The following is a 19,028-nucleotide window of genomic DNA, read 5'->3' on the forward strand; positions in this document are numbered from 1 at the left end:
AAGAGATTCATAAAGACCAGTTGTTGGCTCCTTCCACTACTTTAGGATCCATTTATTTGTTCCTGTGTACCTAAGATTGCAGGTGTTACAGGAATTTCATGATTCTGTCTTGAGTGGTCATTCTGGGGTTACTGCTACATGGAAAGCCATTGCTAAATTTTTTTGGTGGCCATACATGCATAATGATATTAAAGATTTTGTATTTGTCTGTGAAGTCTGCACACGCGCTAAAGTCAGTCAGAGCCGGCTGGCTGGGGAATTGGCTCCATTGCCAATTCTAGAGAGAAAATGTAAAAGGAAGAACAAGGGAACGTTCTTGATTCAGGGTAATATTATGGTATTCATAAGTAAAGATAATGAACATAGTAGTAATAAAAATCCTGCACCCAAGAGCTTGGACAAAGGTGTGACACATGGACAGTCGGAAAAAACCTTGAAGAAAGGGAAGGAAAGAAAACCCGACCATAAAGTCCATATACCAAATATATAGTGAATAAGTATTAATTTTATTGATTTATTCAGGTGACAACAATTGAACACAAGGCAATGTAGAAAAATGATAAAAAAACTATATTAAAAACAGGGCCATACACCCACATATACAAAAGACCGTAGTCAAGAGGGAGTAAGGAAGAGAATTTAGTAACTGGTAAATCACAGTGGAAAGAATAATATAGTAGAAAAGGGTGTCTGACGAAGGCGGATTGTCGAAATGTGCATTGGGGTGGACGCTATCCAGGAGAGGGAGCCCTCTTTACCACTGTAAGTACATTAATTACGATTGCTGTCATTTACCAACATGACGAGTAACCCCTTGTGTACCCCACCAACTGATATGCTTAGTATTTGGTAATGACACTTCCTACCACCACACTCCCCATGTCATCCTTCAGTACTGTGTTTACATGTGATTACATTCTGATTAGTAGAGATACTCACTAGAGCTATTTTGCACTTGCATTTACGGCTACTTCTACTACTTCAATTTAACCTTCATATGTGTGAAAGATTTACTGTTTTCTACTATATTATTCTTTGCGCTGTGATTTACCAGTTAAGTAAATCAATCTGCTGGAACCTCACCCTTTTTCTGTAATTATGGTTTTCATCTCCATTTTGGTGAATTTTCTAGGATTAGTTTTGAATGAACGGAAGTGAGGTCACTGTTCAGAGCCTTGGGGATGGCTGGAAAGAAGTTCAAAATTATATTGGGACTGCGCAGATTCGCCAAAAACGAAAGTTCGATAGAAGATGTTTGGTGGGTCCTGTATTTAGGATTGGGGATCAGGTTTGGTTGTCATCTAGGAACATTAAACCTAAAGTGCCATAGGCAAAGTTTGGTCCAAAGTTTATTTGTCCAGATCCTAGAGGTGGTTAATTCTGTGGTATTTAGATTAAAGCTTCTTCCTTCCCTACGCATCCCTAACATGTTCCATAAATCCCTATTAAAGGAGTGTTGTCCCTTCGACATTGTCTCCCTCATCCCCTCCTCCTCTGGTTTCAGTCAATGGTGACTTGGAGCAGAGGGTTGTGGATCCTCGGAGTGTCCAAAATTCCTTCTAATACCTCATCCACTGGAGAGGATATGGACCAGAGGAGAAATCCTGGGTCGAGATTTGTATCAAGTTGGATGTACAGTGTCAACTGAATTGGCTTACAGCCACATCTCAGAAGAGGGAGAGCAACAGGAAGAGGTCCTTAAATCAGGTCAGGAGGCATAATTGATGGAGTGGAGTATTGCTTAGGAGAGCAGCAGGATGGGTTTCTTAGCCCAGGCCAGGAGGCCTAATGAACAGAATGGAGTATTGCTCTGGAGAGCAGCAGGAAGAGGTCCTTAGCCAAGGTCAGGAGGCCTAGTTAAAGTGGTGGCTGAAATCCTGGAGGCCAAGTAGAAGGGATGGTAGATCGAGTGGGCTGAAGGCCTAGATAAATGGGTGATCGATTAAGTGAACTGAAAGCCATGATGCCTAGATAACAACACAGAAGGGACTTGAGCTGCACTCTATGTGACAGAGGCTGCCGGAATAGGTCATCAGTGCCAAGAGTTGCCAGCAAACTACTGTGCAATGCTTGTAGCCTAATGGGAAAATAGCTAACTTCTGTTACGGCCTGTTGTGGTGATCGCTACAGACAGTCTGAGAGGCTAGATAATGACGGGTATGTGCACACGTTGCGGATTTCTTGCAGAAATTTCCTGAAGAAAACCGGAAATTTTCTGCAAGAAATCCGCATTTTTTTTTTTGCGTTTTTTTTCCGTTTTTTTCGCGTTTTTTTAGCATTCTGCAAGTGTAATTAGCTTGCAGAATGCTAAAGTTTTCCAAGCGATCTGTAGCATCGCTTGGAAAACTGACTGACAGGTTGGTCACACTTGTCAAACATACTGTTTGACAAGTGTGACCATCTTTTTACTATAGATGCAGCTTATGCAGCATCTATAGTAAAAGATAGAATGTTTAAAAATAATAAAAAAAATAAAAAAAATGCTTATACTCACCCGCAGACAGCTGATATCCTCACCGGCGTCCGTTCCGTATAGATGGTGTGCGCGCGCAGGACCTTCCATGACGTCGCGGTCACATGACCGGTCTCGACCAATCACAGGACGGTCACAAGTCCGTGACGTCATCGCAGGTCCTTCACCGCACCTCAGCTACAGGAACCGAAGCGGCAGCATGCAGCTGAGAGGCGGGAAGACATCGAGGGTGAGTATAGGACTATTTTTTATTTTAATTCTTTATTTTTGACCACTTATATGGTGCCCAGTGCGTGGAGGAGAGTCTCCTCTCCTCCACCCTGGGTACCAACCGCACATAATCTGCTTATTTCCCGCATGGTGTGCACAGCCCCGTGCGGGAAGTAAGCAGATCAATGGACCCCTAGGTGTGCGGAATCCCCGCAATTCCGCATTTTTAATGAACATGTTGCTTTTTTTTCCGCGATGCGATTTTTTCGCGGAAAAAATCGCAACATTTGCACAAAAAATGCGGAATACACTGTAAATAATAGGAGGCATATGTTAGCGTTTTTTTCGCGTTTTTATCACGTTTTTATAGCGAAAAAAGACGAAAAAAACGCTAAAAATCCTGAACGTGTGCACATGGCCTCAGGGCAGAGACAGACTGCCATATTTCTTGTGCAAGAATTGCATTGTAAACCTCGTACTTGCTGTCAGCTCTCCTGATCTAAGCTTGACAGCTGCATAATAATCCATCACGCTGTCTTGCTCAAGTCAGGAGAGGTGCCATGCCAGTCCGTGCAGTGCAATGCGATTCTCACACGACAAATACGGCAGTCTGTCTCTGCCCTTATAGTTATGCCACAGACTTTGATGGATTACAGATAAGTGTATCCTTTCTAAATATCATTTGGTGTATTATTTAGTTAACTTTCTGATTTGGTTTGTATCACATAACAATTTAACGATTTGTGATTTGCGAATTGTCATTTGCCAGACATTGCATTTTTGGCTACTCGGATTGTAAATAGTTAATAAATAACAAATTAGTTTACTGTACCACTGAGACTGCATATTCTGTGCTGTAGCATCCTCTTACCTGTTTACACACCAACAGCCATTCTTGGGGGTCCTCTTCACTAATGACATCTAATATATAATTGCCTAGAATACTACTTCCTGCAATTTGTGCCAACTTCCGTGGCTTTGTCCGGAGCTAATGTCCGGAGATAATGTCCGGAGCTAATGTCCGGAGCTAATGTCCGGAGATAAGTGACGTCACCAGTGTCCTACACCCAGGCAGAGCACAGTGGCCCCAGGCAGAGCACAGGGGCCCCAGGCAGAACATGGGGCCCCCGGCAGAGCACAGGGGCCCCAGGCAGAGCACAGAGGCCCCAGGCAGCATATGGGGCCCCAGGCAGAGCACAGGGGCCCCAGGCAGCATATGGGGCCCCAGGCAGAGCACAGTGGCCCCAGGCAGAGCACACACCAAATCGGAGGCCGAGGGGCCCCGCCAACCAAATCGGAGGCCGAGGGGCCCCGCCAACCACATCGGAGGCCGAGGAGCCCCGCCCACCAAATCGAAGGCCGAGCGGCCCCGCCCACCAAAGCGGAGGCCGAGGGGCCCGGCCCCGCCCACCAAATTGAAGGCCGAGGGGCCCCGCCCACCAAAGCGGAGGCCGAGGGTCCCCGCACACCAAATCGGAGGCAGAGGGACCCCGCCCACCAAATCGGAGGCCGAGGGTCCCCGCCCACCAAATCGGAGGCCGAGGGGCCCCGCCCACCAAATCAGAGGCCGGGGGTCCCCGCCCACCAAATCGGAGGCCGAGGGGCCCCGCCCACCACATCGGAGGCCGATGGGCCCCGCTCACCAAATCGGAGGCCGAGGGTCCCCGCCCACCAAATCGGAGGCCGAGGGTCCCCGCCCACCAAATCGGAGGCCGAGGGTCCCCGCCCACCAAATCGGAGGCCGAGGGTCCCCGCCCACCAAATCGGAGGCCGAGGGTCCCCGCCCACCAAATCAGAGGCCGAGGGTCCACACCCACCAAATCAGAGGCCGAGGGGCCCCGCCCACCAAATTGAAGGCCGAGGGGCCCCGCCCACCAAAGCGGAGGCCGAGGGTCCCCGCACACCAAATCGGAGGCAGAGGGACCCCGCCCACCAAATCGGAGGCCGAGGGTCCCCGCCCACCAAATCGGAGGCCGAGGGGCCCCGCCCACCAAATCAGAGGCCGGGGGTCCCCGCCCACCAAATCGGAGGCCGAGGGGCCCCGCCCACCACATCGGAGGCCGATGGGCCCCGCTCACCAAATCGGAGGCCGAGGGTCCCCGCCCACCAAATCGGAGGCCGAGGGTCCCCGCCCACCAAATCGGAGGCCGAGGGTCCCCGCCCACCAAATCGGAGGCCGAGGGTCCCCGCCAACCAAATCGGAGGCCGAGGGGCCCCGCCCACCAAATTGAAGGCCGAGGGGCCCCGCCCACCAAAGCGGAGGCCGAGGGTCCCCGCACACCAAATCGGAGGCCGAGGGGCCCCGCCCACCAAATCGGAGGCCGAGGGTCCCCGCCCACCAAATCGGAGGCCGAGAGTCCCCGCCCACCAAATCGGAGGATAAGGGGCCCCGCCAACCAAATCGGAGGCCGAGGGGCCCCGCCAACCAAATCGGAGGCCGAGGAGCCCCGCCCAACAAATCGAAGGCCGAGCGGCCACGCCCACCAAAGCGGAGGCCGAGGGGCCCGGCCCCGCCCACCAAAGCGGAGGCCGAGGGGCCTCGACCACCACATCGGAGGCAGAGGGACCCCGCCCACCAAATCGGAGGCCGAGGGGCCCCGCCCACCAAAGCGGAGGCCGAGGGTCCCCGCCCACCAAATCGGAGGTCGAGGGTCCCCGCCCACCAAATCGGAGGCCGGTCCCCGCCCACCATATCGGAGGCCGAGGGTCCCTGCCCACCATATCGGAGGCCGAGGGTCCCCGCCCACCAAATCGGAGGCCGAGGGTCCCCGCCCACCAAATCGGAGGCCGAGAGTCCACGCCCACCAAAGCGGAGGCCGAGGGGCCCGGCCCCGCCCACCAAAGCGGAGGCCGAGGGGCCTCGACCACCACATCGGAGGCCGAGGAACCCCGCCCACCAAATTGGAGGCCGAGGGGCCCCGCCCACCAAATCGGAGGCCGAGGGTCCCCGCCCACCAAATCGGAGGCCGAGGGTCCCCGCCCACCAAATCGGAGGCCGAGGGTCCCCGCCCACCAAATTGGAGGCCGAGGGGCCCCGCCCACCAAATCGGAGGCCGGGGGTCCCCGCCCACCAAATCGGAGGCCGAGGGGCCCCGCCCACCAAATCAGAGGCCGAGGGTCCCCGGCCACCAAATCGGAGGCCGAGGGTCCCCGCACACCAAATCGGAGGCAGAGGGACCCCGCCCACCAAATCGGAAGCCGAGGGTCCCCGCCCACCAAAGCGGAGGCCGAGGGTCCCCGCACACCAAATCGGAGGCAGAGGGACCCCGCCCACCAAATCGGAAGCCGAGGGTCCCCGACAACCAAATCGGAGGCCGAGGGTCCCTGCCCACCATATCGGAGGCCGAGGGTCCCTGCCCACCATATCGGAGGCCGAGGGTCCCCGCCCACCAAATCGGAGGCCGAGGGTCCCCGCCCACCAAATCGGAGGCCGAGAGTCCCCGCCCACCAAATCGGAGGCCGAGGGGCCCCGCCCACCAAATCGGAGGCCGGGGGTCCCTGCCCACCAAATCGGAGGCCGAGGGGCCCCGCCAACCAAATCGGAGGCCGAGGGGCCCCACCAACCAAATCGGAGGCCGAGGGGCCCCGCCCACCAAATCGGAGGCCGAGGGTCCCTGCCCACCAAATCGGAGGCCGAGGGGCCCCGCCAACCAAATCGGAGGCCGAGGGGCCCCGCCCACCAAATCGAAGGCCGAGCGGCCCTGCCCACCAAAGCGGAGGCAGAGGGACCCCGCCCACCAAATCGGAGGCCGTGGGGCCCCGCCAACCAAAGCGGAGGCCGAGGGTCCCCGCCCACCAAATCGGAGGCAGAGGGACCCCGCCCACCAAATCGGAGGCCGAGGGGCCCCGCCCACCAAAGCGGAGGCCGAGGGTCCCCGCCCACCAAATCGGAGGTCGAGGGTCCCCGCCCACCAAATCGGAGGCCGGTCCCCGCCCACCAAATCGGAGGCCGAGGGTCCCCACCCACCAAATCGGAGGACGAGGGGCCCCACCAACCAAATCGGAGGCCGAGGAGCCCCGCCCACCAAAAGTAAGTGCGGCCCCAAAAGTAAGTGCGCCCCCGGGTGCAAAAGTAAGTGCGCCCCCGGGTGCAAAAGTAAGTGCGCCCCCGGGTGCGAAAGTAAGTGCGCCCCGGGTGCAAAAGTAAGTGTGCCCCCGGGTGCAAAAGTAAGTGCGCCCCCGGGTGCAAAAGTAAGTGCGCCCCCGGGTGCAAAAGTAAGTGCGCCTCCAGGTGCAAAAGTAAGTGCGCCCCCGGGTGCAAAAGTAAGCGCGCCCCCGGCCCCGGGTGCAAAAGTAAGCGCGCCCCCCAGTCCCGTGTGTGAAAAGTGCTGCTGTAAAGCTGGTAGCGCTGTTCAAGAACCATGTATTTCCTTCAGGAAATGCCCATCTAATATATAATTGCCTAGAATACTACTTCCTGCAATTTGTGCCAACTTCCGTGGCTTTGTCCGGTGCTAATGTCCGGAGCTAATGTCCGGAGCTAATGTCCGGAGCTAAGTGACGTCACCAGTGTCCTACACCCAGGCAGAGCACAGGGGCCCCAGGCAGCATATGGGGCCCCAGGCAGAGCACAGTGGTCCCAGGCAGAGCACAGGGGCCCCAGGCAGCCTATGGGGCCCCAGGCAGAGCACAGTGGCCCCAGGCAGAGCACAGGGGCCCCAGGCAGCATATGGGGCCCCAGGCAGAGCACAGTGGCCCCAGGCAGAGCACAGGGGCCCCAGGCAGAACATGGGGCCCCAGGCAGAGCACAGGGGCCCCAGGCAGAGCACAGGGGCCCCAGGCAGCATATGGGGCCCCAGGCAGAGCACAGGGGCCCCAGGCAGAGCACAGGGGCCCTAGGCAGCATATGGGGCCCCAGGCAGAGCACAGGGGCCCCAGGCAGAGCACAGGGCCCCCAGGCAGCATATGGGGCCCCAGGCAGAGCACAGGGGCCCCAGGCAGCATATGGGGCCCCAGGCAGAGCACAGTGGCCCCAGGCAGCATATGGGGCCCCAGGCAGAGCACAGTGGCCCCAGGCAGAGCACAGGGGCCCCAGGCAGCATATGGGGCCCCAGGCAGAGCACAGTGGTCCCAGGCAGAGCACAGGGGCCCCAGGCAGCTTATGGGGCCCCAGGCAGAGCACAGTGGCCCCAGGCAGAACATGGGGCCCCAGGCAGAGCACAGTGGCCCCAGGCAGAGCACAGGGGCCCCAGGCAGAACATGGGGCCCCAGGCAGAGCACAGGGGCCCCAGGCAGAGCACAGGGGCCCCAGGCAGCATATGGGGCCCCAGGCAGAGCACAGGGGCCCCAGGCAGCATATGGGGCCCCAGGCAGAGCACAGTGGCCCCAGGCAGAGCACAGGGGCCCCAGGCAGCATATGGGGCCCCAGGCAGAGCACAGTGGCCCCAGGCAGAGCACAGGGGCCCCAGGCAGCATATGGGGCCCCAGGCAGAGCACAGTGGTCCCAGGCAGAGCACAGGGGCCCCAGGCAGCCTATGGGGCCCCAGGCAGAACATGGGGCCCCAGGCAGAGCACAGGGGCCCCAGGCAGAGCACAGGGGCCCCAGGCAGCATATGGGGCCCCAGGCAGAGCACAGTGGTCCCAGGTAGAGCACAGGGGCCCCAGGCAGCCTATGGGGCCCCAGGCAGAGCACAGGGGCCCCAGGCAGCATATGGGGCCCCAGGCAGAGCACAGGGGCCCCAGGCAGCATATGGGGCCCCAGGCAGAGCACAGTGGCCCCAGGCAGAGCACAGGGGCCCCAGGCAGAACATGGGGCCCCAGGCAGAGCACAGGGGCCCCAGGCAGAGCACAGGGGCCCCAGGCAGCATATGGGGCCCCAGGCAGAGCACAGGGGCCCCAGGCAGCATATGGGGCCCCAGGCAGAGCACAGCGATATTTTGGACCACTGTGCAGTGTTTCAGACCCCCTGTGTGATGTCTGGGGCCCTGTTCTTAAGTATATTAAAGATTAAAGTAACGTATATTAAAGTATATTATAGATCAAATTTGACACGTTTATGAGCACCATTGAGTGATATACTCAAGAATGACTTGATTTTTCAACATTTTATGGTTTCAAACTGTAAACACTCAGAGTTTTTTTTACTTCAACCAGAAAACCTTAACGGTTCATAAAAAACTTGACTGTTCAGGATATGATAAAAGTCATAGTATTCTGAATCTTTAACTTATAAAGATACCTTTACATGGGGTGATTATTGGTTCCAGAGAGGCTTTCGGCCGATAATCGTACACATGGCTGGTGACAGGACAATACAATATAAACGTTCAAAGGTAAACACTGATAACATTAAAATCTAATATATAATTGCCTAGAATACTACTTCCGGCAATTTGTGCCAACTTCCGTGGCTTTGTCCGGAGATAATGTCCGGAGATAAGTGACGTCACCAGCGTCCTACACCCGCTCAGGGTGGACAAAGATATATGCCTTCGTGGTGCGCGGCACTTTTCTGATTGGTTGCCGCCTGCCGCGAGCGACCAATCAGAAATGTGCCGTACTGTCAAGAATTGTCAAGAGCTGGTGAGTGCAGCCATTTTTTATTCTTTCTTACTATTATTTATTAATTGTATTATTCTTACATTTAAATAAATAAAGTATATATGGATTCTAGACTCCCGATTCTTTAGAATCGGGCTGCCATCTAGTTTGTAATAAAATCGCAAGCTGCAATCATCTTTAATGGTATTTTGTCAATGCAGTAAGTGATGGCAATTGCTAATATCACTTGTGTTAGCTATATATTGGGGACTATTGTGTCTCCTTGTGTAGCCCTTGATGAGGAACAAGGCTTTATGGATAAAAGTATGCAAAATAAGCCCGCACCCAGAATGAGAAAAACTGTCTCTGTAAAGTCAGGTAGGTACACTGTAAGGAAATGTCAAATCCTTGAATCATGATGACATTAAATGATTTGAAAAGGTATGTTCACATATCTTATTCATGTGGATTTTGATGCAGAATTTCCACCAAAATCACAGTCAAAGGATGCTTTAAATCCACATATAATAAGTGTCCCATTGATTTAAAAAAAAATGCTACATGTACAAAAACTGTTTAAAAATTGTTCACACATTTTTTATGTGCGTCATTCAGCCTGAAAAACCCAAGTTAAAAACATTTGTGTGAACAAACCCTAATATTGCCTTCCATCCATTTAAATGTAATATACTACTGAATGACTGACCACCACAAAATAATGTGAAAACTTTAGCGCTATGAAGATTATGGAACTTGTCTTCTTGTTATTTAATATGTGTTTGTCACTGTTCAATCAGCTTATTATAATTGTTATTATTGTTCTTTTTTCCAGCGTGACAAATTGAATGCTGTGAAAATTGATGAGAACAAATGTAGCAAAACCGAACCAGCTGCTGAAATAGAAAAAACAGCGGTTGTCCTCACGTTGAAAAATGAAGTTGGAGGATTACTACAAAGTTTAAAAATCTTTAAGGTGGGTTTCCATCTATTGCATACTAAAGAGAAAGAAAACAATTTTCGTCTCACTGCTCACAATTAGCAATTATTATTAAATTGAGATTACTGCTAAACTATTTTAGTTTGGTACATAGCTAAAAAAAGGGTTTTATTTTGTATTGCTATTTTAGTTTTATTTCATAGCCGAATAAATTGTTACCTTAGCAATTTTGCTTTATTGCACTAATTAATCAAAAATCAAAAATGAAGAAGCACTTTTGCAAGTAAAGTTGATTAAAACTATCTATTTTATGTCTACAGGTGCTATGCATAACTATGCATCTCCATGGTAACAGACTTAAAGGGAACCTGTCACCACTTTTCTGTCCCACCAGCTAAAAATATCATTTTATTTAGTGTCACCTATGCATTCCCTAAATACTTATGTAACTCCCTGACTCCCCATGTATCACCCATAAAAACCTTTTATATTTCTCCCGTGATTAAAAACATTACAAAAGTTTTTTAAGGGCGAATTTACTTTTTAAGTGAAAAAAAACAAAGACAGAAATGGCTGTGTGTCCACTAGTGGGGCCCAGTCCTTCTCAGCCCTTATCCACATGCATGTCACTTGACAAACTGTAAGGTTTTTAATATTAGAGTTAGGACTGTCCCAATTATGGTCACCGTGAACTGGCAGGATGGCTTTCGCATTTTTTTTTTAATCAAAAAACATGTTAAGTAAGTACTGTATATTATTTTTATGCACTGTGCTGTTTATTCATTTACTGCAGGGTATTTAATCATTATGTTTCCAACTGTAATTTCATAAAAAAACACCCCTCATAGTACTCAAAACTATCAGGGAGTTTGTTAATCTTTCAGGTGTTTCTCAGAAACATGTGCACCACTTCTGCATTTTTCACCCACTCCTGATATAAAACACTGACCAAATAACCAAATACTGAATGTGTGAACACGTCCCTAATTTAAAAATATCTTTACATGCTAACTTATTATGCAGGGAATTTACATAAGTATTTAGGGAATGCATAGCTGACACTGAATAAAATGATATTTTTAGCTGATAGGACAGAAAAGTGGTCACAGGTTCCCTTTAAAAAAACGCTGAGTTCTATGAAACCGTAGGCATACTCCGTCCCATCTGCCCTTAAATTCACTGCAACATACTATAAATTCCCAGCATAATAAGTTAGCATGTAAAATATTTTTTAATTAGGGACATGTTCACACATTTAGTATTTGGTTATTTGGTCAGTGTTTTATATCAGGAGTGGGAGAAAAATGCAGAAATGGTGCACATGTTTCTGAGAAGTTTGAAAATTGACAATTTTTCCAAATTCTTGTCAAATTACAGATCTAATATATAAAGCTGTGTGTGTGTGTGTGTGTGTGTGTGTGTGTGTGTGTGTGTGTGTGTGTGTGTGTGTGTGTGTGTGTGTGTATGTCCGGGATTGGCATCTGAACCGTCGCAGCTACAGCCACAAAATTTTGCACAGTCACACGTCTGGACCCCGAGAGCGTCATAGGCTATGTTGTGAGGTGAAATTTTAACCCCGCGCTTTCCAATTCACCAAACAATTTTGCCCCTATCTACATAATGGGGAAAAAATGAAAGGAAAAGTGTTGGAGGCAAATTAACAGCTGCCAGATGTGAACAAGGGGAACTTAAAGAATGAGAGCGATGGCGCCAAAGAGTATATACTGTACAGTTGCTAAGGTGGGGCCCCGACATGGGATAATCACCACACCACCACGGGGATATGAACACACACACAAAATGCGCCACACACTACCACGTGCTTGAACACATATACCACCCTCAGCGCACATTTCACCACACATACACCAACCTCGCCACATAAAAGTCGAAACACAAAAGTCGCCGCTCAAAACTCGCCACGCGCAAAACTCTCCACATGCAAAACTCGCCACACGTGCAAAACTCACCTCTTGGAAAACTCGCCACACGCAAAACTTGCACACGCAGAAAAATTGCCACACGCAGAAAAAATGCCACATGCACAAAAGTTGCAACACATGCAAAAGTTGCCTCACACAAAACTTGCACATACTCAAAAGGCACCACACATAAAACTCGCCATGCGCAAAACTTGCTGCACACAACTTGCTACACTAACCTGTCACATGCAACTCGACACACAAAAAGTTGCTACACGCATGTCGCCACACAAAACTCATCTCACAAAAGTCGCTACATGCATGTCGCCACACGCAACTCAACACACACAGCTTGACACACGAAACTCGCCCTAAAACACACACAAGTCTGGTATTATCCTTCAAAAATAAAAATCTGATTAATAAGCAGACAAACTACAAGAGCAACAAATGTACCATATAGGAATCCGGCAGCTGTCAGTCACATGACCAGTCTATTATGTGTATGTGTGAGCTAATATATACTGCCAGGGGGTGGGCTTACTGTTGGCTGGGGATTTATCAGGCTGCCAATTTAGCTTACAAATACTGAGGTAAAAATACTGACCAAATAACGTGTGAACGAGGTCTAATACAGGAGGAGATGACATACAGATATATACTATATACAGGAGGAGATGACACACAGGTATATACTATTTACAGGGGAGATGACACACAGGTATATACTATATACAGGAGGAGATGACACACAGATATATACTATATACAGGAGAGATGACACACAGGTATATACTATATAGAGGAGGAGATGACATACAGGTACATACTACATACAGCAGGAGATGACATACAGGTATATACTATATACAGGAGGAGATGACACACAGGTATATACTATATACAGGAGCAGATTACCTACAGGTATATAGTATATACAGGAGGAGATGACATACAGGTATATACTATATACAGGAGGAGATGACACACAGATATATACTATATATAGGTGAGATGACACACAGGTATATACTATATACAGGAGGAGATTACATACAGGTATATACTATATATAGGAGATGACATACAGGTATATGCTATATACAGGGGAGATGACACACAGCAGGTATATACTATATACAGGGGAGATGACATACAGGTATATACTATATACAGGAGATGACATACAGGTGTATACTATATATAAGGGAGATGACAAACATGTATATACTAAGGTGAAAATGAGAGGTGTGAGGTGAAAATGAAAAGGTGTGAGTGCAAAATGAAAGGAGTGAGGGAAAATAGTGGAGTGATCGGAAAATGACAGATGTGAGGTCGAAATGACAAGTGTTAGGGGGGAATGAGAGGAGTGAGGGGGAAAACGGGGGAGTGAGGGGGAAAATGAGAGGTGTGAGGGAGAAAATGAGAGATGTGAGGGGGAAATGAAAGATGTGATGGGGAAAATGAGAGGCGTGATGGGAAAATAAGAGAAGTGAGGTGCTATAACTAACCACAGATATTTACTATGCCCAGGCAACGCCGGGCTCTTCAGCTATTATTTTTATAATTAACAGCATAACATATCTATCTAAATTTGCCACTAGCATAAAATACAATGCATCACAAAAAACAAAGATCTCAGAATCATTGAGTTTTTACCACATTAAGTGAGAACTCACATTTGAAAAAATGGTTTTGTCAAAATTGGCTACCTGAATAAGTGATTAAAAGGAATCTGTCAATAGGATCAACCCTCCGAAACTGTCTACTTGGACATGCAGGCCATGGAAAGTTGAATAAAGTGATTCCTCGATATCTGTGATTCAATGTATTAATCCACAGAATTCCACCTTTTTTTTTATACACAAGTGAACTGTTGTGAAGTATGGACCGGACACTGATCTATCTCCCTGATTATCTACTTCCAGAGCTTGTTTTAAATGAAAGGGGGTGTTACAAGTGTGAGACATGTAATTACTGACAGTATGCTCTCCTGAGCCACATGTCTCACACTGGTATCTCCCCTTTCATATGAAATTAAAAAAAGCTTTGGAGGCAGATTCTCATACAGATCATTGTCCGGCCCATAGATCTTAACAGCTCATTTACATTATTTGGAAAAACGTGGATTTCTCTAGAATAAGACATTGGATCTCAGATATCAATGTACCGCATTATTCAACTTCCTATTACCTGCATGCCCATATAGATGGCATAGGAGAGTTAATCCTCCTGACAGATGACTTTAACCTCTTTTCGACATCTGGCGTAATAGTACGCCGATGTCGGACACTCTCCCTTTGATGTGGGGTCCAGCAGTAAGCCCAAATCTTTTCCGGCACATGTCAGCTGTTTTGAACAGCTGACATGTGCCCGCTAGTGATGAGCGAATATACTCGTTACTTTCCCGAGCACGCTCGGGTGTCCTCCGAGTATTTGTAAGTGCTCGGAGATTTATTTTTACTTGCAGCCGCTGAATGATTTACATCTGTTAGCCAGCTTGATTACATGTGGGGATCCCCTAGCAACCATTCAACCCCCACATGTACTTATGCTGGCTAGTAGCTGTAAATCATTCAGCTGCGGCGATGAAAACTAAATCTCCGAGCACTTACAAATACTCGGAGGACACCTGAGCATGGCGGGAAATCTCGAGTAACGAGTATATTCGCTCATCACCAGTGCCCGCAACAGCCGAACCACCCACAGCTGTTAACCCGCTAAATGCCTCTGTCAAACTCTTACAACGGCATTTACCAAGCCCTTCTGGCAAGCACACCCGAAATCACGCCCATTGGCGCACGTGTCACATGACCACGGGTTGCCGATGGGTTGGCATGACAACCAGAGGTCTCCAGCAGACCTCTATGGTTGTCACTGCTGGATTGCTATGAGCGTCACCTGGTGGTCAGAGCTCATAGCAAGTATGCATCTCTACTGCATAAAGGCGATCAGATCATCGCCTATATGTAGCAGAGCCGATCGAGTCATGGCAACTAGGGTTGAGCGAAACGGGTCGACCATTTTCAGAAGTCGCCGACTTTTGGCAAAGTCGGGTTTCATGAAACCCGACCCCTGTGTGGGGTCGGCCATGAGGTCGGCGATCTTCTGAATCTGGTATCGGGATTCCGATACCGAGTTCCGATATGTTTGCGATATCGGAAATCGGTATCAGAATCCACATTTAAGTGTAAAATAAAGAATTAAAATAAAAAATATTGATATACCCACCTCTCCGACGCAGCCTGGACATCGCCGCTGGTAACCGGCATCTTCCGTTCCTAAAAATGGCGCTTGAAAGACCTTTCGAATGCTTCACGGCTTGTGATTGGTCGCGGCGGCCCACGTGACCGCTGAGCGACCAATCACAGGCCGGTGACGTCATCGGAAGGTCCTTCACGCGTTCATTCTTAAGAAGGAAGGCTGCCGGAAAGAAGCCGAGGGTGAGTATATTCCTATTAGGTATATACTCACCCTCGTACGCGCCCTGCTTCTTTCCGGCAGCCTTCCTTCTTAAGAATGAACGCGTGAAGGACCTTCCGATGACGTCACGGCTTTGTGATTGGTCGCGGCGGCCCACGTGACCGCTCAGCGACCAATCACAAGCCGTGACGTAATTCTCATGTACCTGAACAGGACCTGAGAATTACGTCACCGGCTTGTGATTGGTCGCTCAGCGGTCACGTGGGCCGCCGCGACCAATCACAAGCCGTGAAGCATTCGAAAGGTCTTTCAAGCGCCATTTTTAGGAACGGAAGATGCCGGTTACTACCAGGGTGCGTCAGAGGGTGAGTATATCAATTTTTTTTATTTTAATTCTTTATTTTACACGTAAATATGGATCCCAGGGCCTGAAGGAGAGTTTCCTCTCCTTCAGACCCTGGGAACCATAGTATCCCATTGCACTGCATTGGGTTTCGCGTTTCGGCCGACCCCGACTTTTTTATAGGATCGGCCGATTTCACTCGACCCGACTTTTGAGAAAGTCGGGTTTTGTGAAACCCGACCCCATCCTATAAAAATAAAAGTCGCTCAACCCTAATGGCAACTTCTAGTCTCCCATGGAGATTATTGATGTATTCCAAAGGTAAAAAAAATGTTTAAAAAAAAATATATATGAAAGTTAAAATCACCACATTCAAAATAAAACAATTAAAAAAATCAAACATACACATATTTGGTATTGCCGTGATCAGAATTGCCCAATCAATAGAAATAGAAGGATTAACCTGATCGCTAAATGGCGTAACAAGAAAAAATGCCAGAATTACTTTTTTTGGTCGCCGCATCATTGCATTAAAATGCAATAACGGGCGATCAAAAGAACGTATCTGCACCAAAATGGTATCATTAAAAACATCAGCTCAGCTTGCAAAACATAAGCCCTCACCCAACCCGAGATCATGAAAAATGGAGACGCTATGGGTATTGGAAAGTGGCACAATTTTTTTAGCAAACTTACGAATTTTTTTTTACCACTTAGATAAAACAGAACCTAGACATGTTTAGGGTCTGAACTCATAATGATCTGGAGAATCATAATGGCCGGTCAGTTTTAGCATTTAGTGAACCTAGTAAAAAAAGCCAAAGAAAAAACAATTGTGGAATTGCACTTTTTTGTAATTTCACCGCACTTGGAATTTTTTTCCCATTTTCCAGTACACGATATGGTAAAAACAATAGTATCGTTCAAAATTACAACTTGTCCTGCAAAAAACAAGCCCTCACATGGCCATTTTGACCAAAAAATAAAAAGTTATGGCTCTGGGAAGAAGGGGAGCAAAAAATGTAAATACTAAACCAAAAATACACCTCTGGTCATTAAGGGGTTAAGGAATCTATCCCTGGAACAGCACATTTTGAATTTAAAGACATCCTATTGATATGGAAATTTGGTTTGGATAAATTTATCCCTGTGTGTGCTGCGGCCGTTCCCAATAAGACTGAGTATTTTGAGCGCTCATCAAGAATGGACTGTGCACCATTGTGACAGAAAAGCATTCCATCAATACTGATACTTTATTGTACATATATAGTTTTATAATTGCATATAGAAAGGAGTGGTTAGGGGTTGTTAGGGGTGGTTAGTTAATTACCATATTGTCTAGCTCCTCTGTCATCGGTTATCTAAACATATATGGAATATTGTGATTAATGCACATATGAATGCTGATTAAGCAACAAAAATTGAGCTCTCTGCATCTTTCTGCATCTAGGACAGAGTTGAGACATCTGATCAGCACTTAATACATCTGGCGCTGTTCCGCTTTTGCATGGAAAACCCCATACAATCTGTCTGGCTTATATCAGTTTATATCAGCCATTTTAAACCATTGATTATAAACTAGTTGAGTATATATATATATATATATTTGTCTTTATGTAAGTATATATGATTTAAAGGAGTATACATGCAAGTGAGATCTGTATGATATATATATTTCTATCACAAGCCCCCCTTAGATATCACTTGTCCTAATCCTAGCCTCCTGTCCCAAAGCGCTGCAACTCTTTTGTGCTGCCGGTGAACTGATGCAAGCCTAACGCCTACGCCTCACTCCGTACAGACTTTTCGCAAATGGGCGGTCAGAAGATCTGTCCCTAACGGGGGTTTGTTGCAATCAGTCTCTTAGTCAACAGCATGTGTAGTGAGCGGTGTGTATTCTTTATCATGTAGGTCATCTATTTGGTCAGACAGGGCATCCACAACATCATTCTGGCTTGGGTGTCATCTTCTGGTAGGGGAGCTTTCTTGCAATGCAATGAGTGGATCCAAGTGGGTCTTCCCTCCAGTTTCACAGAGGTTGGTGTCATCAGCAGCACTTGAACAGGACCATCAAATCTGGGATCCAGTGGTATTCTCCTTACAAACTTTTTCACCAACACCCAGTCTCCTGGCTTCAAGGAGTGCGTACCGGACACTGAATCTGGATCTGGCAATGAAGAAAAAAACTCGAGAATGGATATTAGCAAGTTTCTTGGTGAGTTCAATTACGTAAGCAGACAAAGTATATTGCATAATCAGCTGCTGAGGGAAAGGATACCCCTAACCTGGGACTAGACCCAAACAAAATTTCATATGGTGACAGCTGGGCCTCTGGGAGTGTGCCTAACACTGAGTAGTGTGATTGGGAGTGTGTAGGCCTAAGTCTGACCCTACTGCTGACCAGATCTCTCGTGTGAGATTTGCTGTGAATGCGGCTCCCTGGTCACTCTCTATCACTTCTGGGACCCCATAGCTGCATATCTCATCTCTGAGAGTAGCTTCTTTGCAGTAGTCTTTTCTGACTGGTTCCTCACTGGGAAAGCTTCTGGCCATCCTGAGAACACATCCACGGCCACAAGGGCATATTCGAATCCTCCACTTGGCGGCATTTGGATGTGGTCTATCTGGACCCTCTGGAAGGGGTATGGTGGTCTGGCAAGACGATGTGTGGGGACTTTCTCCATTCTTCCAGGGTTGCATTTGCCGCAGGTCAGACAGCTGCTAGTGAACTTGGCTGTTAGGGTGGGGATCCCTGGAGCGAACCAGTAAGCACCAATCAGATCATTCATCTGTGTCTTTAATCTGTGTGTGGGCCCATGTGCCCACTGGACCACGATAGGGTACATGCTTCAGGGTAAACAGGGTTTGTAGTCCATTGAGTATACCCTTCTTCATGTGTTGCTCACTTCTGCATCCAGCATTCCTTCTTGTCCTTTGGGGCTTGCTCTTGCAGCTTTTTTGAGCAGATCCCAGGATGTCATCTTGTCAGGTTTCCTGTCTTCAGCCATCCTGTAGTAGCCGTCCGGCTCTACGACCTCTCCCACTTTTCCATATTGTCTTCCTTTGACTGCTTCTTTGGCTGCCATATCTGCCATGTTGTTGCCTTGTGCCTCTACTGTGTTTAGTTTTCCATGCGCTTTGACTTTTAGTACTGCCACCACTTTTGGAAGTTGAAGTGCATTCAGCAGGTCCTTAATGGCTCCATGATGCTTCACGGTTGTTCCGGTTGCTGTGATGAAG

The 19,028-nt window shown here is 48.7% G+C and overlaps 1 protein-coding gene across 1 annotated transcript in view; it reads left to right on the plus strand.

Moving 5' to 3' along the window:
- TPH2 (tryptophan hydroxylase 2) overlaps positions 1-19,028 on the plus strand; it is a 530,115-nt gene that overhangs the window by 52,076 nt on the left and 459,011 nt on the right. The window contains exon 2 of the mRNA XM_077265292.1: positions 9,996-10,136. Coding sequence (XP_077121407.1) covers positions 9,996-10,136 — 141 coding nt within the window. The remainder of the gene's footprint in view (positions 1-9,995; positions 10,137-19,028) is intronic.

This window comes from Ranitomeya variabilis, chromosome 5 (genome assembly GCF_051348905.1).
Source record: "Ranitomeya variabilis isolate aRanVar5 chromosome 5, aRanVar5.hap1, whole genome shotgun sequence".
NCBI lineage: Eukaryota > Metazoa > Chordata > Amphibia > Anura > Dendrobatidae > Ranitomeya > Ranitomeya variabilis.